This window comes from Siphateles boraxobius, unplaced genomic scaffold, assembly GCF_051911475.1.
Source record: "Siphateles boraxobius isolate OS27281-9 unplaced genomic scaffold, OSU_SipBor_1 207, whole genome shotgun sequence".
NCBI lineage: Eukaryota > Metazoa > Chordata > Actinopteri > Cypriniformes > Leuciscidae > Siphateles > Siphateles boraxobius.
The window spans coordinates 50,001-64,458 of NW_027508819.1; the positions used below are offsets into that span (position 1 = coordinate 50,001).

Sequence of the window (14,458 nt, forward strand, 5' to 3'; positions counted from 1 at the left end):
TATCCAAAGGAAGGCCTTTTTAACCCCTGTTATCTCGGGCCACGAACTACGTAAAACAGTGAGCTTGGACTCATGTTAGAGTGCAAAACAAGAGGTTTCCAAAGATATGAAACACTCTCTGATTGGACTTTGTATTAATGAACAATAAATAGATTAGTGCGGGCAGCTTTTCCACACATCTGCAGTGATTCTCTGGCCCCGGTGCACTGAAACCGGCCATACTAAACCCCTTATCTTTTCCTTTCTGAACAAGACACAATAAAGTCATTCACATCTCTGTAAACTACAAGTGTTAAGCTTTCTTTTGATATAAAACACATGAAAAAAGACCCATATTTGGGTGAAATAAAAATATGTTTGGATGAATACATTCACCACAAAGTTTGCCTGACCTCGACCAGGCCTCACTTGAGCCCAGTTCTCTCGGGCCGTGAACAACGTACAATAGTGTGCTTGGGCTCATGTGAAAGTGCAAAACATAAGCTTTCCAATGATGTAAGGCTCGATCTGATTGGACTTTGATTTCATAAACAATAAATAAATTCGTAAAGCCGTTTTTGTGCAGTGACGATCCAGCCGAGGGGCCTTAATCGACACCAATTTGACCCCGGTCATCTCAGGCCGTGAACAACGTACAATTGTGAGCTTTGGCTCATGTGAAAGTGCAAAACACAGGCTTTCCAAAGATATGAAACACTCTCTGATTGGACTTTGTATTAATTTGTATTTTGTATTGACTTTGTATGATAAAAACTATTTTACTGCACTCAGGGGGCCCCCCAGAGTCCGTAGCACCAAGTCCCATCCCAGAATTCCACCGTCCACGAACCCACTATTTTTTACTATTGAATAAATGCTACGTGGGATGTCCATAGCTCTGGTCAGGAAGGGTCTAGAGCCTCCATTTTTGCACTCAGGTCTAAGTCCCATCACCCTCTATCAGAATCCAGAGTTTCAAGAAGATTGGAGAAACTCAAAATCTCGACCCGAAAAAACCGACAGGCCCTGTCGGTTTTTTCGGGTCGGAAAAAAAAGTTTCTCTGATCTTCTCGAAACTCTGGATTCTGATAGAGGGTGAAGAGACTTAGACCTGAGTGCAAAAATGGAGGCTCTGGACCCTTCCTGACCAGAGCTATGGACATCCCACGTAGCATTTATTACATTATAAAAAATAGTGGGTTCGTGGACGGTGGAATTTTGGGATGGGACTTGGTGCTACGGACTCAGGGGAGGCCCCTGAGTGCAGTAAAATAGTTTTTTATCATGATTTGGAACTTTCGTTAAAATGTGTTTCACAGAAAATGTTTCCCATCCCACGTAGCATTTATCACAGTACCAAAACGTGGTTTCGAGGACACTCGTTTTAATGCAAACTAAACACTGAAATGACTTGAAAATTAGTGAGATGTGTTCAGTGGGGTGTGCGTAGTACAGTAGAGGTGGTTGGGGCTGATCAATAAGTTTTTAATCATCTGAAAGTCCCGTTGGAGACATGGCTGACAGCCATATAACCACTGAACGTATGGGAATGTTTGTTTTTCACGAATATCTCAAAAACCACAGGGCGAAAAAATTCCAAACTCGGGTCGTCTGTAGGCCTCGAGGAGCCCTGTCCAACGAGGCCACCCCCGTCCCCGAGGGCCTCGGGGCCAGGGAGTTACGTCCGGTCAAAGGCGCATCTTTGTCGGCTTATATCTCGAGAACCTCTGGCTCAATGTTCCCCAAACTCTAATAGATCGTAGTGCTGGACGGGCCCTTTAGAATGAGCCCACCCCCGAGGTCCAACTCGCCCGGGTCCCCGAGTTATAGCCGTTCAAAGTCGGGGGCCCCAGCGAACGGCGATCCGCTAGGGGGCGTCCCCGCGGCGCGCCACCGCCCTGGTTCGAGTAAGGGCCCCCGTGGGACCTCATCACCAAAATTTGAGCTCTCTGGGTCTTCGCGTTCCCGAGATATGAGCGATTTTGTTCCCGAGGTCGTGACGTCATCAGCGAGCGCCATTTTGAAGTGCGCCCGATGGTTTTCGGCTAATATCTCCGCGAAAACACGTTCAAAATTCATGATTTTTTATCATTCTTTTCAGCTCAACTAGACGGTTCCAAAAAGCCAAACCACGGCCGGATCCGTCCAGTTTTCGCTTAGATAAATGTGTATTTTCATCTACATCTCTGGCCCCCGGGGGCCCACGGGTCCGTGGGTGGTCTCAAAGTAAAGGTCTCGTCCCCCTCTAAACGAGATAAAATTTTGGTGTCCGTAGGACCAAGTGGGACATCACAAAAAATTAATACGTTGTAATTTTGTCCAGTCACCATCCACAATCAATGGACTCATCACAAACGGGGGTTAGGAAACGCTTAGAAAGCGGCTAGGGCCCTCAAACTCGGGGGCCCCACTCAGGGACGGGAGACGACGGCACTCGCCGAGTTTCGGGGTCCTACGACTTTCCGTCTCCCTGTGGCAGCGCGTTCCGTTGGTTTGACCTTTTTGACCCTGTGACGTGTTTTTCACCCTTTCGGCCCCTGAACGAGGACCCAGGGACACCAAACTTCTCCGCCCGCACCAGGGGGCCGTGGCGAGTCGGAAAACGGCGCCCCCTAGTTGGTCGGCCCTTTAGAAGCGGCGTCCGCGAAACCACTGTGTCAATACATTCATTTAATGGGCGAGTGGGATTTTCTTGGAAAGCTCCAAGGGGCCCCAAATTCGGCACGGTGACCCCTGGGCCCGCCCCGAGCGACGTACCGAAAGCACCGGGCCCTCGAGTAAAGGCAAGTATTTTTTAGCCTCTATGCAAAATCTCTCCCTCGAGGCTGTTTTTCACTCTCACACTGAAAGAGCCTTTCAGGCCTTTGAATGATTTGATGGCGGGGGAGGGGCGATTATTTGCAAAGGTCCTCGAGTCCCAGGATTCGGGGCCCCGCGTCAGGGGCCCCTGGAGAGTCGGAATCTGAAGTCCCGGGGTTCCACGACCCTCCGTCTGCGTACAGGGGCCGTCCCACGAGCCATTCAAAAGGCATAGCGGTTTCGCGGACGAGCGTCCCTTTTTCGACCTTTCGGCCCCTGAACGAGGCCCCAGGGCCACCAAACTTTCCCGCCCGCACCAGGGGGCCGTGGCGAGTCGGAAAACGTCGCCCCCTAGTCGGTCGGCCCTTCCGAAGCGGCGTCCGCGAAACCACTATGGGAAAATACATTCATTTAATGGGCGAGTGGGATTTTTACAGAAACGTCCCAGGGGCCCCAAATTCGGCAAGCTGACATTTGCCCAATATAGTGGGTTATTGGACAAATAGTGGGTTCGTGGGATGGGGGGGGGGGGGTTGGTGGGGGGGGGGATCATGGGGCAATATGCTCTCTGTCGCCCACTAGAGGTGTCCGAAAACCACCTATTCCGTGGCAAGTAGGTAAGAAACCGTGAATAGGGGGGTTAGTAATAAAGGCCCACTTCTCTACAAGTCTGTGGGCAATTGTCATCCAAATTCACACTACGATCCCTCCGACCCACAGTGCGCCCAATGGCAGCTTATTTGTATGGGCGTTTTTCCACGAACCCACGGTTTGGACTAACTCCTTTTGTGCATGTAATAGAAGTCTTTAAGTTTTTACTTTGATGTCCATTTGTTTTGTTTTTCTATTATTAGTTTCTTTGATTGATTTTTTATTTTTTATTTACATGTTCAAAAAAAAAAAAAAAAAAAGAGGGGTCCTTATATCATTGGAAAGCTCCTGTGTTGCGGTTTGCAAAGAGGCCAACACCACTGGGGTCAAATTGGCCTTATTTATGTCGCTCAAAGCTTTGTTGTGAATGTATTCATACAAAACTCTTTGTAACTCATTCACATCTTAAGCTTTCTTTCTGTGTTTTGTATCATATTAAAGGGGAATATTTTTAGTTTTCAAATATAAAAAAGACTTTGCCTTATCTTGTTCAGATAGTACATGAGAAGAGGTGGAGTCGGGCCTGTTTCAGGGCACAAGGCCAGCTGCAGATGTTTGGTAAAGCTGCCTGTACGAATTTCTTTATTGTTCATTCAAACAAAGTGCAATCAGAGTGATCCTTATATCATCGGAAAGCTCCTGTTTTGCAGTTTGCAAAGAGGCCAACACCACTGGTGTGCGTTGTTCCTGGCCCGAGAGAGCAGGGGTCAAATTGGCCTTATTGAGGTCGCTCAAAGCTTTGTTTTGAAGGTGCCTGTACAAATTTCTTTATTGATCATTCAAACAAAGTCCAATCAGAGTGATCCTTATATCATCGGAAAGCTCGTATTTTGCAGTATGCAAAGAGGTCAACACCACTGGTGTGCGTTGTTCCTGGCCCGAGAGAGCAGGGGTCAAATTGGCCTTATTTAGGTCGCTCAAAGCTTTGTTGTGAATGTATTCATACAAAACTCTCTGTAACTCATTCAAATCTCAAGCTTTCTTTCTGTGTTTTATATCATATTAAAGGGGAACATTTTTGGTTTTCAAATATACAAATGACTTTGCTTTATCATGTTCAGATAGTACATGAGAAGAGGTGGAGTCGGGCCTGTTTCAGTGTTTCAGGGCACAAGGCCAGCTGCAGATGTTTGGTAAAGCTGCCTGTATGAATTTCTTTATTGTTCATTCAAACAAAGTCCAATCAGAGTGATCCTTATATCATCGGAAAGCTTGTGTTTTGCAGTTTGCAAAGAGGCCAACACCACTGTTGTGCGTTGTTCACAGGCCGAAAGAACAGGGGTCGAGTAGGCCTTGTGAATACTGCCTGAATTGGGTATATTGCAATGGTTCTTATTAGCTTTCCCTTTGGTTCAGAAGAACAGGGGTCACGTGAGGCCTTATTCCCACCAAAAACTGCACCAAAACCTTGTAATTCAGTCAATTCCTAAGCTATTGTCATCTATTTAGATCTATTTTCCATCTTGAAAACAAGATGGCGCCAGTGTACTCGGCTTGCCGTCTTCCTCGTCTGTCTAAGTTTGTTGTACCTGTACCTGTTCGTCTGGCATCAATAGTGTTTGTTTTATGCATGGTGTTGCATTGGGACCATGTAGTCTCAGTGCTGACCTACGATCGTCAAGCCTTGCTCAACATACAAAGCTGTATGGGAGATTACCGTGGTTTTTGTCCTGTTCTGCATTCTCGTTCTCGATCCTCGTTCAGCCAACCTGAGGTGGAGTGCGCTCGCCGGCCTCCTTGCTGCGTTCCAGCTCTTAGGAAGCGCAGCAGGAAGAGAGGTTGCCGTGGTGGTGTTCGAGTGAGAATCAGACGGGCAATCAATTCTTCAACGGAGCGTGCCTTGGATACCATGAACTTTGAGGGTCTTCACCTGATCCGGCGCTCATGGGAATATAGATATGTTTTTCATCTTTCTGTTTTCCCGGACTTTTCTCAGTCATCTACGTACTCTGCTTCTCCGCAAGTACGGATTCGCCGGAGAGGAGTGAACTGTCAAAATCTACGTCAACTGGATTTTGTTCATTTGGATTTGCCTCTGTCATCACAGCCTCCTTTGAATATGGCCCTAGTTAAAGCTAGATCCATATGCAACAAAACTTTTATCCTCAATGACTTTTTAACCAGACATGACTTGGATATTTTATTTCTGACAGAGACCTGGGCCAGTGCTGGTGAGTTGTCAGTTTTTGAGGAACTTTGTCCGCCGAACTGTTGTTTCATTAGTACCCCTAGGTCTACTGGTAGGGGTGGTGGCGTCGCTATGGTTTTTAAACAATCACTTAAAATACTTTCAGTTTCTGTTCAGAGCTATTCATCATTTGAAGTACAGTGTGTGGGACTACAGTCTGCTTCCTCTGCTCTGCTCTGCACTCTCATCTATAGGCCACCTAACTTTGACAGTGCATTTATAAGTGACTTTTCAGAATTTTTAACTTCCGTTGTTCCGTTGTCTCCGGCGAATTGTCGTAAAGCGGAGAGGAGATGGAAGCGCGATCGTTTAACTGTGTCATTTGAGATCTTTAAAGAGTGTCTGATTATGTTTCAGAATGCTGCTAAGTTAGCTAGATCAAATTACTTTTCTGAATTAATTGATAAAAACTCGCACAGACCTAAGATTTTATTTTCTACGATAAATTCAGTAATTAATCCAAGTTGCCAATTTCATGGGGAAATCTCGGCAGAACTCTGTGAGAAATTTTTAAAGTTTTTTGCTGATAAAGTGACATTTATTCGTTCATCCTTCACTTTACATCTTTCAGATCAATTTTTGAATTCGTTGGTTAGTCCACTTTATTTTAATCATTTTAAGCACGTCTCTTTAACAGACCTTTACGAGCTGGTTAACAAGATGAAGATAACTACTACACCACTTGATGTCATTCCTTCAGAGATTATTAAGGCTGCGTTTCCTATAATGGGCCCCAGTGTCCAAGTTTTGATTAATTCATCTTTGAACACTGGGGTAGTCCCAAATAGTTTTAAGCATGCGGTTGTTCAGCCTTTGCTTAAAAAACATGGTCTGGATGAGGGTTGCCTTAATAATTTTCGGCCTGTCTCTAAGTTAACATTTTTATCAAAACTCTTAGAAAAAGTCGTGCTGTCTCAATTAAATTTGTTTTTAAATTCAGCCAAGTTATTAGAACCTTTTCAATCAGGTTTTAATGCCCATCATAGCACAGAGTCTGTCTTGTTAAAAGTACTCAATGACATTTTAATGGCAGTTGATTCTGGTAAAAATGCTGTATTGATCCTGCTAGATCTTACAGCTGCCTTTGATACTGTAGACCATAATGTTCTCATTAGGCATTTAGAGCATTCATTCGGTATTAAGGGTACAGCCTTAAAGTGGTTTAGTTCCTATCTTAAAGACAGGTCTTTTTCTGTGGAGATAGGCAAGTTTTCTCTTCATCTTCTGCTCCAATTTTTTTGTGGAGTACCTCAGGGCTCCATTCTGGATCCGCTTCTCTTTAACTTATATTTGCGTCCGCTGGGGGATATCATTAGGAAGCACAATGTTTTATTTCATTTTTATGCTGATGATACACAGTTGTATCTGCCATTGAAAGCTGGTGAGTCTTTTCAGACCTTGATGAATTGCATTCGGGACATCAAGGAATGGTTATCGATTAACTTCCTCCAACTTAATGAGGACAAAACGGAGATTATTGTCTTTGGCCCACCAAAACTGAGAAATAATTTTATTAAGGAACTGGGTAACCATTTCCCATCAGTTTCCTCTCAGGTCAGGAACCTTGGTGTCATTCTTGACTCTGAATTATGTTTAACCAAACAAATTAATTCTGTTGTAAAGAATAGTTTTTATCAATTGCGGTTAATATCCAAACTCAAATCATTTTTGTCATTCCACGATTTGGAGAAGGTTATCCATGCTTTTATTACTTCACGCTTGGATTACTGTAATTCTTTGTATTTGGGTCTTCCTCAATCGTCGCTTGCTCGACTGCAGATGGTGCAAAATGCTGCTGCAAGGCTCCTGACCGGGTCAAAGAAATACGATCATGTCACCCCCATTTTAGCCTCACTTCATTGGCTCCCGATCCATTTTAGAATTCAGTTTAAAATTCTGTTGTATGTTTTTAAAGCTCTTAACGATCAAGCTCCTCTATATATTAGAGATCTTCTTACTCCGTTGTCATCCACTAGATCTTTAAGATCTTCAGACAGAGCTCTTTTATTTATCCCTCGCTCTCGTCTCAAATTTAAGGGAGATAGAGCCTTTGCTGTTGCCGCCCCCCGTCTATGGAACCAATTGCCTTTGGACATCCGCCTTGCACCTTCAACTTCTATTTTTAAATCAAAATTGAAAACTTATTTTTATTCCCTGGCATTTTAATTTTCTCCGGATGCTATTTTATGTCTTTTCTGTTTGGCTGTTTGTTCTGTTTTTGTTTTGTTTTTACTTTGTGCAGCACTTTGGGTAGCCCTGCTTTAAATGTGCTATATAAATAAAATTTACTTACTTACTTACTTACTTATTTTGTACCAAAATAAAGCTTAGCATTTGTAGTTTACAAGGATGTGAATGACTTTATTGTGTCTTTTTCAGAAAATGAATGAGGAGATTTACAGTTGAGCCCATTTGAGGGCCTTTGCATAGATGCAGCTGGTTGAGACCAGGTTAAAAATGTATCACCTGGGGAGAATATTATCCTGGTCTCACTAAACAAATGTTTGGTACAGTGGCTCGACCGATTTAATTATTGTTCATTAAAACAAAGTCCAATCAGAGTGTATTTTATATAATTGTAAAGCTCGTGTTATGCAGTTTTGACGCGAGACCAACCCCACTGTTGTGCGTTGTTTACAGGCCGAAAGAACAGGGGTCGAGTAGGCCACATCGAGGTCCTTCAAAGCGATGGTGTGGACCTATTAAAATCATTTTATTTGATTCAATTTTTATGCAAAAGGGACATTTTGCATGTCTCTGTACAGCTTAAATTATATGTAGATTAAAGTGTGCCTAATCAATTTTCCAGAAATGCCAGGTCACGCCGGCCTTGTGAATACTGCCTGAATTGGGTATATTGCAATGGTTCTTATCAGCTTTCCCTTTGGGCTAAATTAATGTGTTTGGGCTTGATGGGAAGTGAGGATTCAGGGCTAAAATTTGGTCTATCACAACTGAAAAAGTCTGAGTCTCCTATAGGCCTAAAGTCTGAGTCTTCTATAGGCTCAAAAGAACAGGCGTCACGTGAGGCCTTATTCCAACCAAAAACTGCACCAAAACCTGGTAATTCAGTCAATTCCTAAGCTATTGTCATCTTTTTTGTACCAAAATAAATCTTAGAACCTTGGACCCAGTACATGTTTTAAGGCTTGTCATTTAGCAACAGAAGTGCTACACACATAGGACCAGCTGTTATAGAAAGCTCTGGACCTCTGCTGTCTTGTAGATATGGTCTCCAAAGTTTATCCAATGTAAGCACTGTCAAATATGGTAATAAGCTATTTTGACCGATTTAACGATTAGATTTTTAAAATCTGATGACTCCAGTGTGTTCCCCATCCCAAAACAACCCAGGGTGTATCCAAAATTCTACACTGCCAACTTCTAGACTACTTATGAGAAATATACCAATATATTTTAAAACTACAACTTCCACTAGAGAGACGCCACAGAACCTGTTACAAAGCTAGTGTAACTTGTAGTTCTTCCATGGTGGATGGTTGGACATGTTCGGCTCCTCTGTTTTTCTGCTGTCTGCCGTGAATGGGCTTTAACTAAACTATAAAAAAGTTCAAAACTGAGCAACGTGTTGTTGCTGGTGACAAAACCACTGATTAAATATGTACATTGAGGCGATACTGGCGTTAAAGACCCGATGACCTTCATTGCATTGTAGGATATGGGCTTCGCATGCCCCCCGCTCAGCCCATATTGTAGTGTTCTATCTTATAGGCAGCAGACTGTAATGTTTCACCGGTAATAGGACCGAAATAATATTATTAAAATAAAGTAATGAATACCATGATAACATCTAAATAAATGTTGATAGATGCAGCGTTATAGTTTTAAAAATATCAATAAACAAAGCAATCCAGCTTCCCTGTCGATAAGACCGAAGTAATAACATTAAAAGAAATACCTATAAACCATGATAAGATCTCGTGAATAAATGTTATCTGTGTATCCATGTCAGATGGATCTAGGAGATGGAGGAAACTGTTTTGATGAAATGTCTTCTTCCACCTGGAAATCGTAGACACTGTACTTAAGACGACACACCACATTTTAGGCATTTATTAGATTATACAACCGCAAAAACAACACACATAGCTCAGACACATAACAAAAATCAAAGACAAATATAAAAAGTGAAGAGCATGTCAAGTGATTACAAAGGCCTGGTAGGGACTGACCCTGTGATACATGATGGGCAGATATGGAGTGATTTGCATTGGTGGTAGTGTAAAAGTTAACAGTGCAGGGATTTAATCAGTGCAAAGCTGAGCTAGTTAAATATGACTATGGAAAAAACAAGAGTGTGAGCATAATAGTATTGCTTAACAAAAACAATATAAAGAAGATAAGATAAATAGAACAACAGAAACGTATATTGAATTTAAAAAAAAGATTATACAAGCCAACAGGGGTAAATGTTGGGACCACACTCCAGAATGTATAGAGGGGCTAATGTAGCCTGCAAGACAGTCAAATGGATAGTGGATACTAGACAATAGACAAAGTGATGTGATGGTTGGGGCAGCGAGAGACTCATGCTGAAAAGTCAATTTCTCCCCTACCCTTCTGTGTGACATTGAGTTGCTGGTTTGCCCTGGGGACAAAGGACCTCCTCAATGTTGAACATGACAGAAGCCTTCTACTGCAAATGATCCTCGGTTTGGTAAATGATTAACTCCAGCTCCATGCCAAACACAGAGCCAGCATTCCTTCCCAGCCTGTCCCAGCGGCCCTCTTCTTAATGCTGCCTCCCCCGCACACCACAGCATAAACAAGGACTCTGGCCATATTTAATCTTGCTCAGAGTCACTACTGGTATGGTATTCCTCAGAATCACTATCAAAGTGAATTTCTGTTTCAGTCAGGACTTGAACATAACAGTTCTTTGCATGCTTTGCCAGGCTGTTGCTTGCTTGTACTTCATCGTCAAGCTCTGTAGACCTTGGATACCATCTTGAAGCAGGCCCCACGTCTCACCTTACATGTTAAAACACGTTGAGCCTTTATTAATTAGAAACTTTCAGAAATATTGTAATGTATGCCAAGTATAACCAATACATACCTGATGTCACATTAGAAAGCTGGGATGACATCTGCTTCAGGGTGTCTGCACGGGTGCAAAGAAACGTCCAATGCTTGTTCATCTCTGCAATAAGAATCCTCTTCTCCTCCTCAAGTCTCCTTACTGCCATCACTATGTCGAACGCCTTCCTCTTTGTCCTTAGATCTACAGAGTCTGGATTACATTGATGAAACATAAGTCGGTTGTATTTAAGATTAGTATTTAAAGATTTTCTGGGGTTACAATCGAGGCATGACAGATTTTGTGCCACTATGTGACTATTTCACATAGTCAACACAATTGTGTACATACCACCGTGTGTAAGCTGCCATGGCCAAACAATCTGGTCAGATAGAATGGTGTCCAAGGTCAGTTTTTCTGCATTAGGAACCAAGGTGTTATACATTTCCACTACAGAATTTACATTTATTTTTCCTCCCTGATCTTTCGCCGGATCCGGGCACGTCCTTTGCATCCGTCACTATCTTTATAAAGACGCTGGGACCTCCTCTTAACACTTGCCACCAGCTCCTCAATTCGGCTGGCAACAGCGGCAACATCAGCATCATTTGGGGATGTTGTTGCTGAGAGGAAGAAATGAAGAGATAAGTAAAATGATTCTTGATTCCATCCATAAATATTAATTCTGGTGTATGCCTCAACAATATGTTCATATTTCTCTGTAACTGAGGCTACACTTGTAGCTAAGGTTGAGTAGAGTTAGGTTAGTTAGGTTCTTTATTGTCCACATCTTTTCCACACGTCATCAGCAATCAGAGTATGTGCTCTTTGACTACGATTACAATGAGCCTCTTTGGAATTGCAGCCAAGCTTAGTCAGAAGTGATACATCAAGCACCATATCAAACAGTATAAAACAGTATATTCTACCTTCTGGCCACTCATTATATCAATGATCCAGCTCTCCAGTTGATTGTCTGTGATGTCCATTTCCGTTTTCATGGCCTCCAGGTTATGCAACTGGCATTGCAGGGCTATTGTGGCCTTCAAACACAAATGACAATGAGGCAAAAAACTTTGACTATTGTTGATAAGGATTGTAAAGTACCTTCACTGTTAGAAAACCACATACAACACTGATTAAATATACAGTATATTCATATATATGTGGACTATCAATATATGTGGTATGAACTTTAAATATTTTATATCAAGACACTGAAAAATACAATTGACAGTACACATGCAACCATCATTATATTTAATTGTATTGAAGAACATCTGGGCAAGTCTTCCCTATATTTTTAATATATGCCACTTTATTTTACAATATCGCTATGCATGTTGCATAAGGGAAAACTGGTGTCTTTACCTTCCGATATCGGCGGGCAAGGGTGGAAGCCAAGTTGTCAAACTTTTGCTGGTTTCAGCGCATGGCCATGACCGTCAGCATGTCTATGTGTCCTGCAAATAAAATAGGATGATGGCATTGTATTCGATCCATCCATTTGTGTCGAATATTCTGAGCTTTATATTTTCAGAATCAAAGTGGCTCACCATTGTCATCAGGATCAAAATGTACTGGTTACCTTACCTGCTTTTGACATGTTCTTTGCGGTAACAGCAATCCTCGAGAGGAAGGCGTTGCACTGCTCCACCTCTTCCCCAAGAGTCGAACCAGCCCCCTCCTGATATGCTCCACTCCATTTTACCTTTAAAAAAGACAAGAAAAAACAAAATCTAAGTGGCAAAAACCTTATGCAGGTTTTAGGGGAAAGAAAATGTCATGGACAATCATTTTTTCTTACCTCACATTTGAAATCATGACATTTGCATGAAAAACAGAAAGAAATGGCCTCATGGTGAGGAGATCCTGAAGCTCAGGGCATTTCTCTGTCACTCTCCGGAGGTAAGGCCAGTACTTGCATGCCAGATCCATAGCGAAAAATGTCACTGGCTTACAGGCCATTTGCTTTTGGAGGTACAGGGGGTAGGCAAAAATCTCACCCCTGAACATATTGAGGGCACGAAGGAGAACCACATGACCACATACAGCGAGGTCCAGACCCTTCTCGTCTGTTTTTCCTGAGGACTTCTGAGACGTTTCACGCGCCGCTGACCACTGCCCTCCACAGACACCTCTTCCAGAGACCTAAAACATGGAAGATAGTTAACAGTCCAAACTTGTTCAAACAAAGTCCTCTCTAGGACGTGGTGTTTTATAGGTAAATATAGTGAAGTTGTGCAAGTTTACATGACTGGTTGAGGTATGGACATAGTCCACGAATCTTGCGACATCATCATCATTCGTGATGAACACGCCATCAAAGATGGCTTGTTCCTCCAATCTAAATAAGAGAGATACATATTAACTTTAAATATTCATTTAAAAATTCATATGATGAGCACACAGGATTTGTAAGTACCTTGCTGCACTCTTGAATCTGTAGTGCTTGAGGTTTCCATCAATGGATACTGCAAGCATGTCTGGGCTGCACGCTGGGCAGTCAAAGTGGTCCTCCTGGTATAGTTTGTCCAATTCGAATCAGACAGCCTCCCACTCCAAGAAGCTTTTGCGGAAGCTGTCTGCTGTGATGTTTCCGCTCTGTTTCAAATAAGAGAAATGCTCTAAATGGATACATTTCTTGATGTTTGTACTAATTCCGTAACCACTCTTTAGAATACATATCAAAGGAAATAAACAATGTGTAAACTTCACTCATACACTATACACTGGTGTATTGGGGAGACCTGGCCATTAAAGATGCAGGATATTGTGTGACATTCAGTATAAATCTATACGCAAAGAGGGCTACAACAGCTTCCATATTGTTTAGAAGTAAGCCTGTGCAATGTTTGGCCCATTAATCCAAGGGAACACTTCTGGGATCAGGAAATGATATTGGGTAGAAGATGTCAAAGTCTGTAGCCAATGGAGTTGAAGTTGAGATCTTCAGAATGACCTGTTTTTTCAGAAATGTCTCAGTGCAAACTGCATGACTGATGAGAGAACATGAGTTTATGGTTGTTTACAAAGGGTCTAAATTTAACACAACTTTTTTCCTAAACAGTGCAAATGTTCATGTGTACTATCATCATCATCATGCCCTCATAGTATTATTTCTTGAGTTACGCAATTATTACCACAAATACTTACAAGGCCAAAGCCAAAAGTGCGTTGATCCAGCATTCTAAGAAATGCTTGGCTAAACATCCCTGGAGCTGCCATCTTCAGCTCTTCAAAAGAAAAAAGGACATCTGTCACATACACAGTTGAATAGTGAGAAGTGGCCTGCCAGTAGTCATTACTGATCAGGTCATCCACTCCAGGACTCCAAGTGGCTTTACATGCCTTGCATCTAATCTGAGGCAATCTGAGATCATATTGCCCTGGAAAAAGAAGGAAATATATACTCAAAGATAATTCTGACAGACGCAAACAGTGTCATTCTGACAACTGATATGGGAACCTTTGACTAAGGATGGATCAGGAGGACACTAATACAAACATTTTGTAAGGCACTATATTGGAAGTCACACATTTGTCAGGCAAATTAACTATCCCCATTCAAACAAAGCCTAATTATTTTCCTCCACATAGGTGGCCCCAGCCAATCTAATCAACACACAACCTATTGACACCTCTGGATTTCCAGCCATGATAAAGAACATTTTTGGCACAAAGTAACATGTATGAATGTAACATTCATGATTCGTATATGTGCTTAATTCCCTTACAAAAATGAACCATGTTTTTTTTTTTGTAGTAACTATGTTTTTTTTTGTAGTAACCATGGTTTAACT

General features: G+C 42.3%; 1 protein-coding gene across 6 annotated transcripts in view; it reads right to left on the bottom strand.

Annotated features, from left to right (window-relative positions):
- Positions 1–9,675: 9,675 nt before the first annotated feature.
- Positions 9,676–14,458, bottom strand: part of LOC143745599 (uncharacterized) — a 43,477-nt gene continuing 38,694 nt past the window's right edge. For 2 of the 6 annotated variants that reach the window (XM_077237718.1, XM_077237717.1), the window contains 10 exons: positions 13,812–13,891; positions 13,081–13,259; positions 12,909–13,002; positions 12,463–12,806; positions 12,249–12,366; positions 12,027–12,118; positions 11,585–11,698; positions 11,007–11,278; positions 10,695–10,868; positions 9,676–10,609 (listed from right to left, as the gene is read on the bottom strand). In XM_077237718.1, coding sequence (XP_077093833.1) covers positions 12,363–12,366; positions 12,463–12,806; positions 12,909–13,002; positions 13,081–13,139 — 501 coding nt within the window. In that variant the 5' untranslated portion in view covers positions 13,140–13,259; positions 13,812–13,891 and the 3' untranslated portion in view covers positions 9,676–10,609; positions 10,695–10,868; positions 11,007–11,278; ... (1 more) ...; positions 12,027–12,118; positions 12,249–12,362. Of the gene's footprint in view, positions 10,610–10,694; positions 10,869–11,006; positions 11,279–11,584; positions 11,699–12,026; positions 12,119–12,248; positions 12,367–12,462; positions 12,807–12,908; positions 13,003–13,080; positions 13,260–13,811; positions 13,892–14,458 lie in introns of those variants that run through there. The other 4 variants (XM_077237720.1, XM_077237719.1, XM_077237716.1 and 1 more) reach the window with 4 other exon arrangements.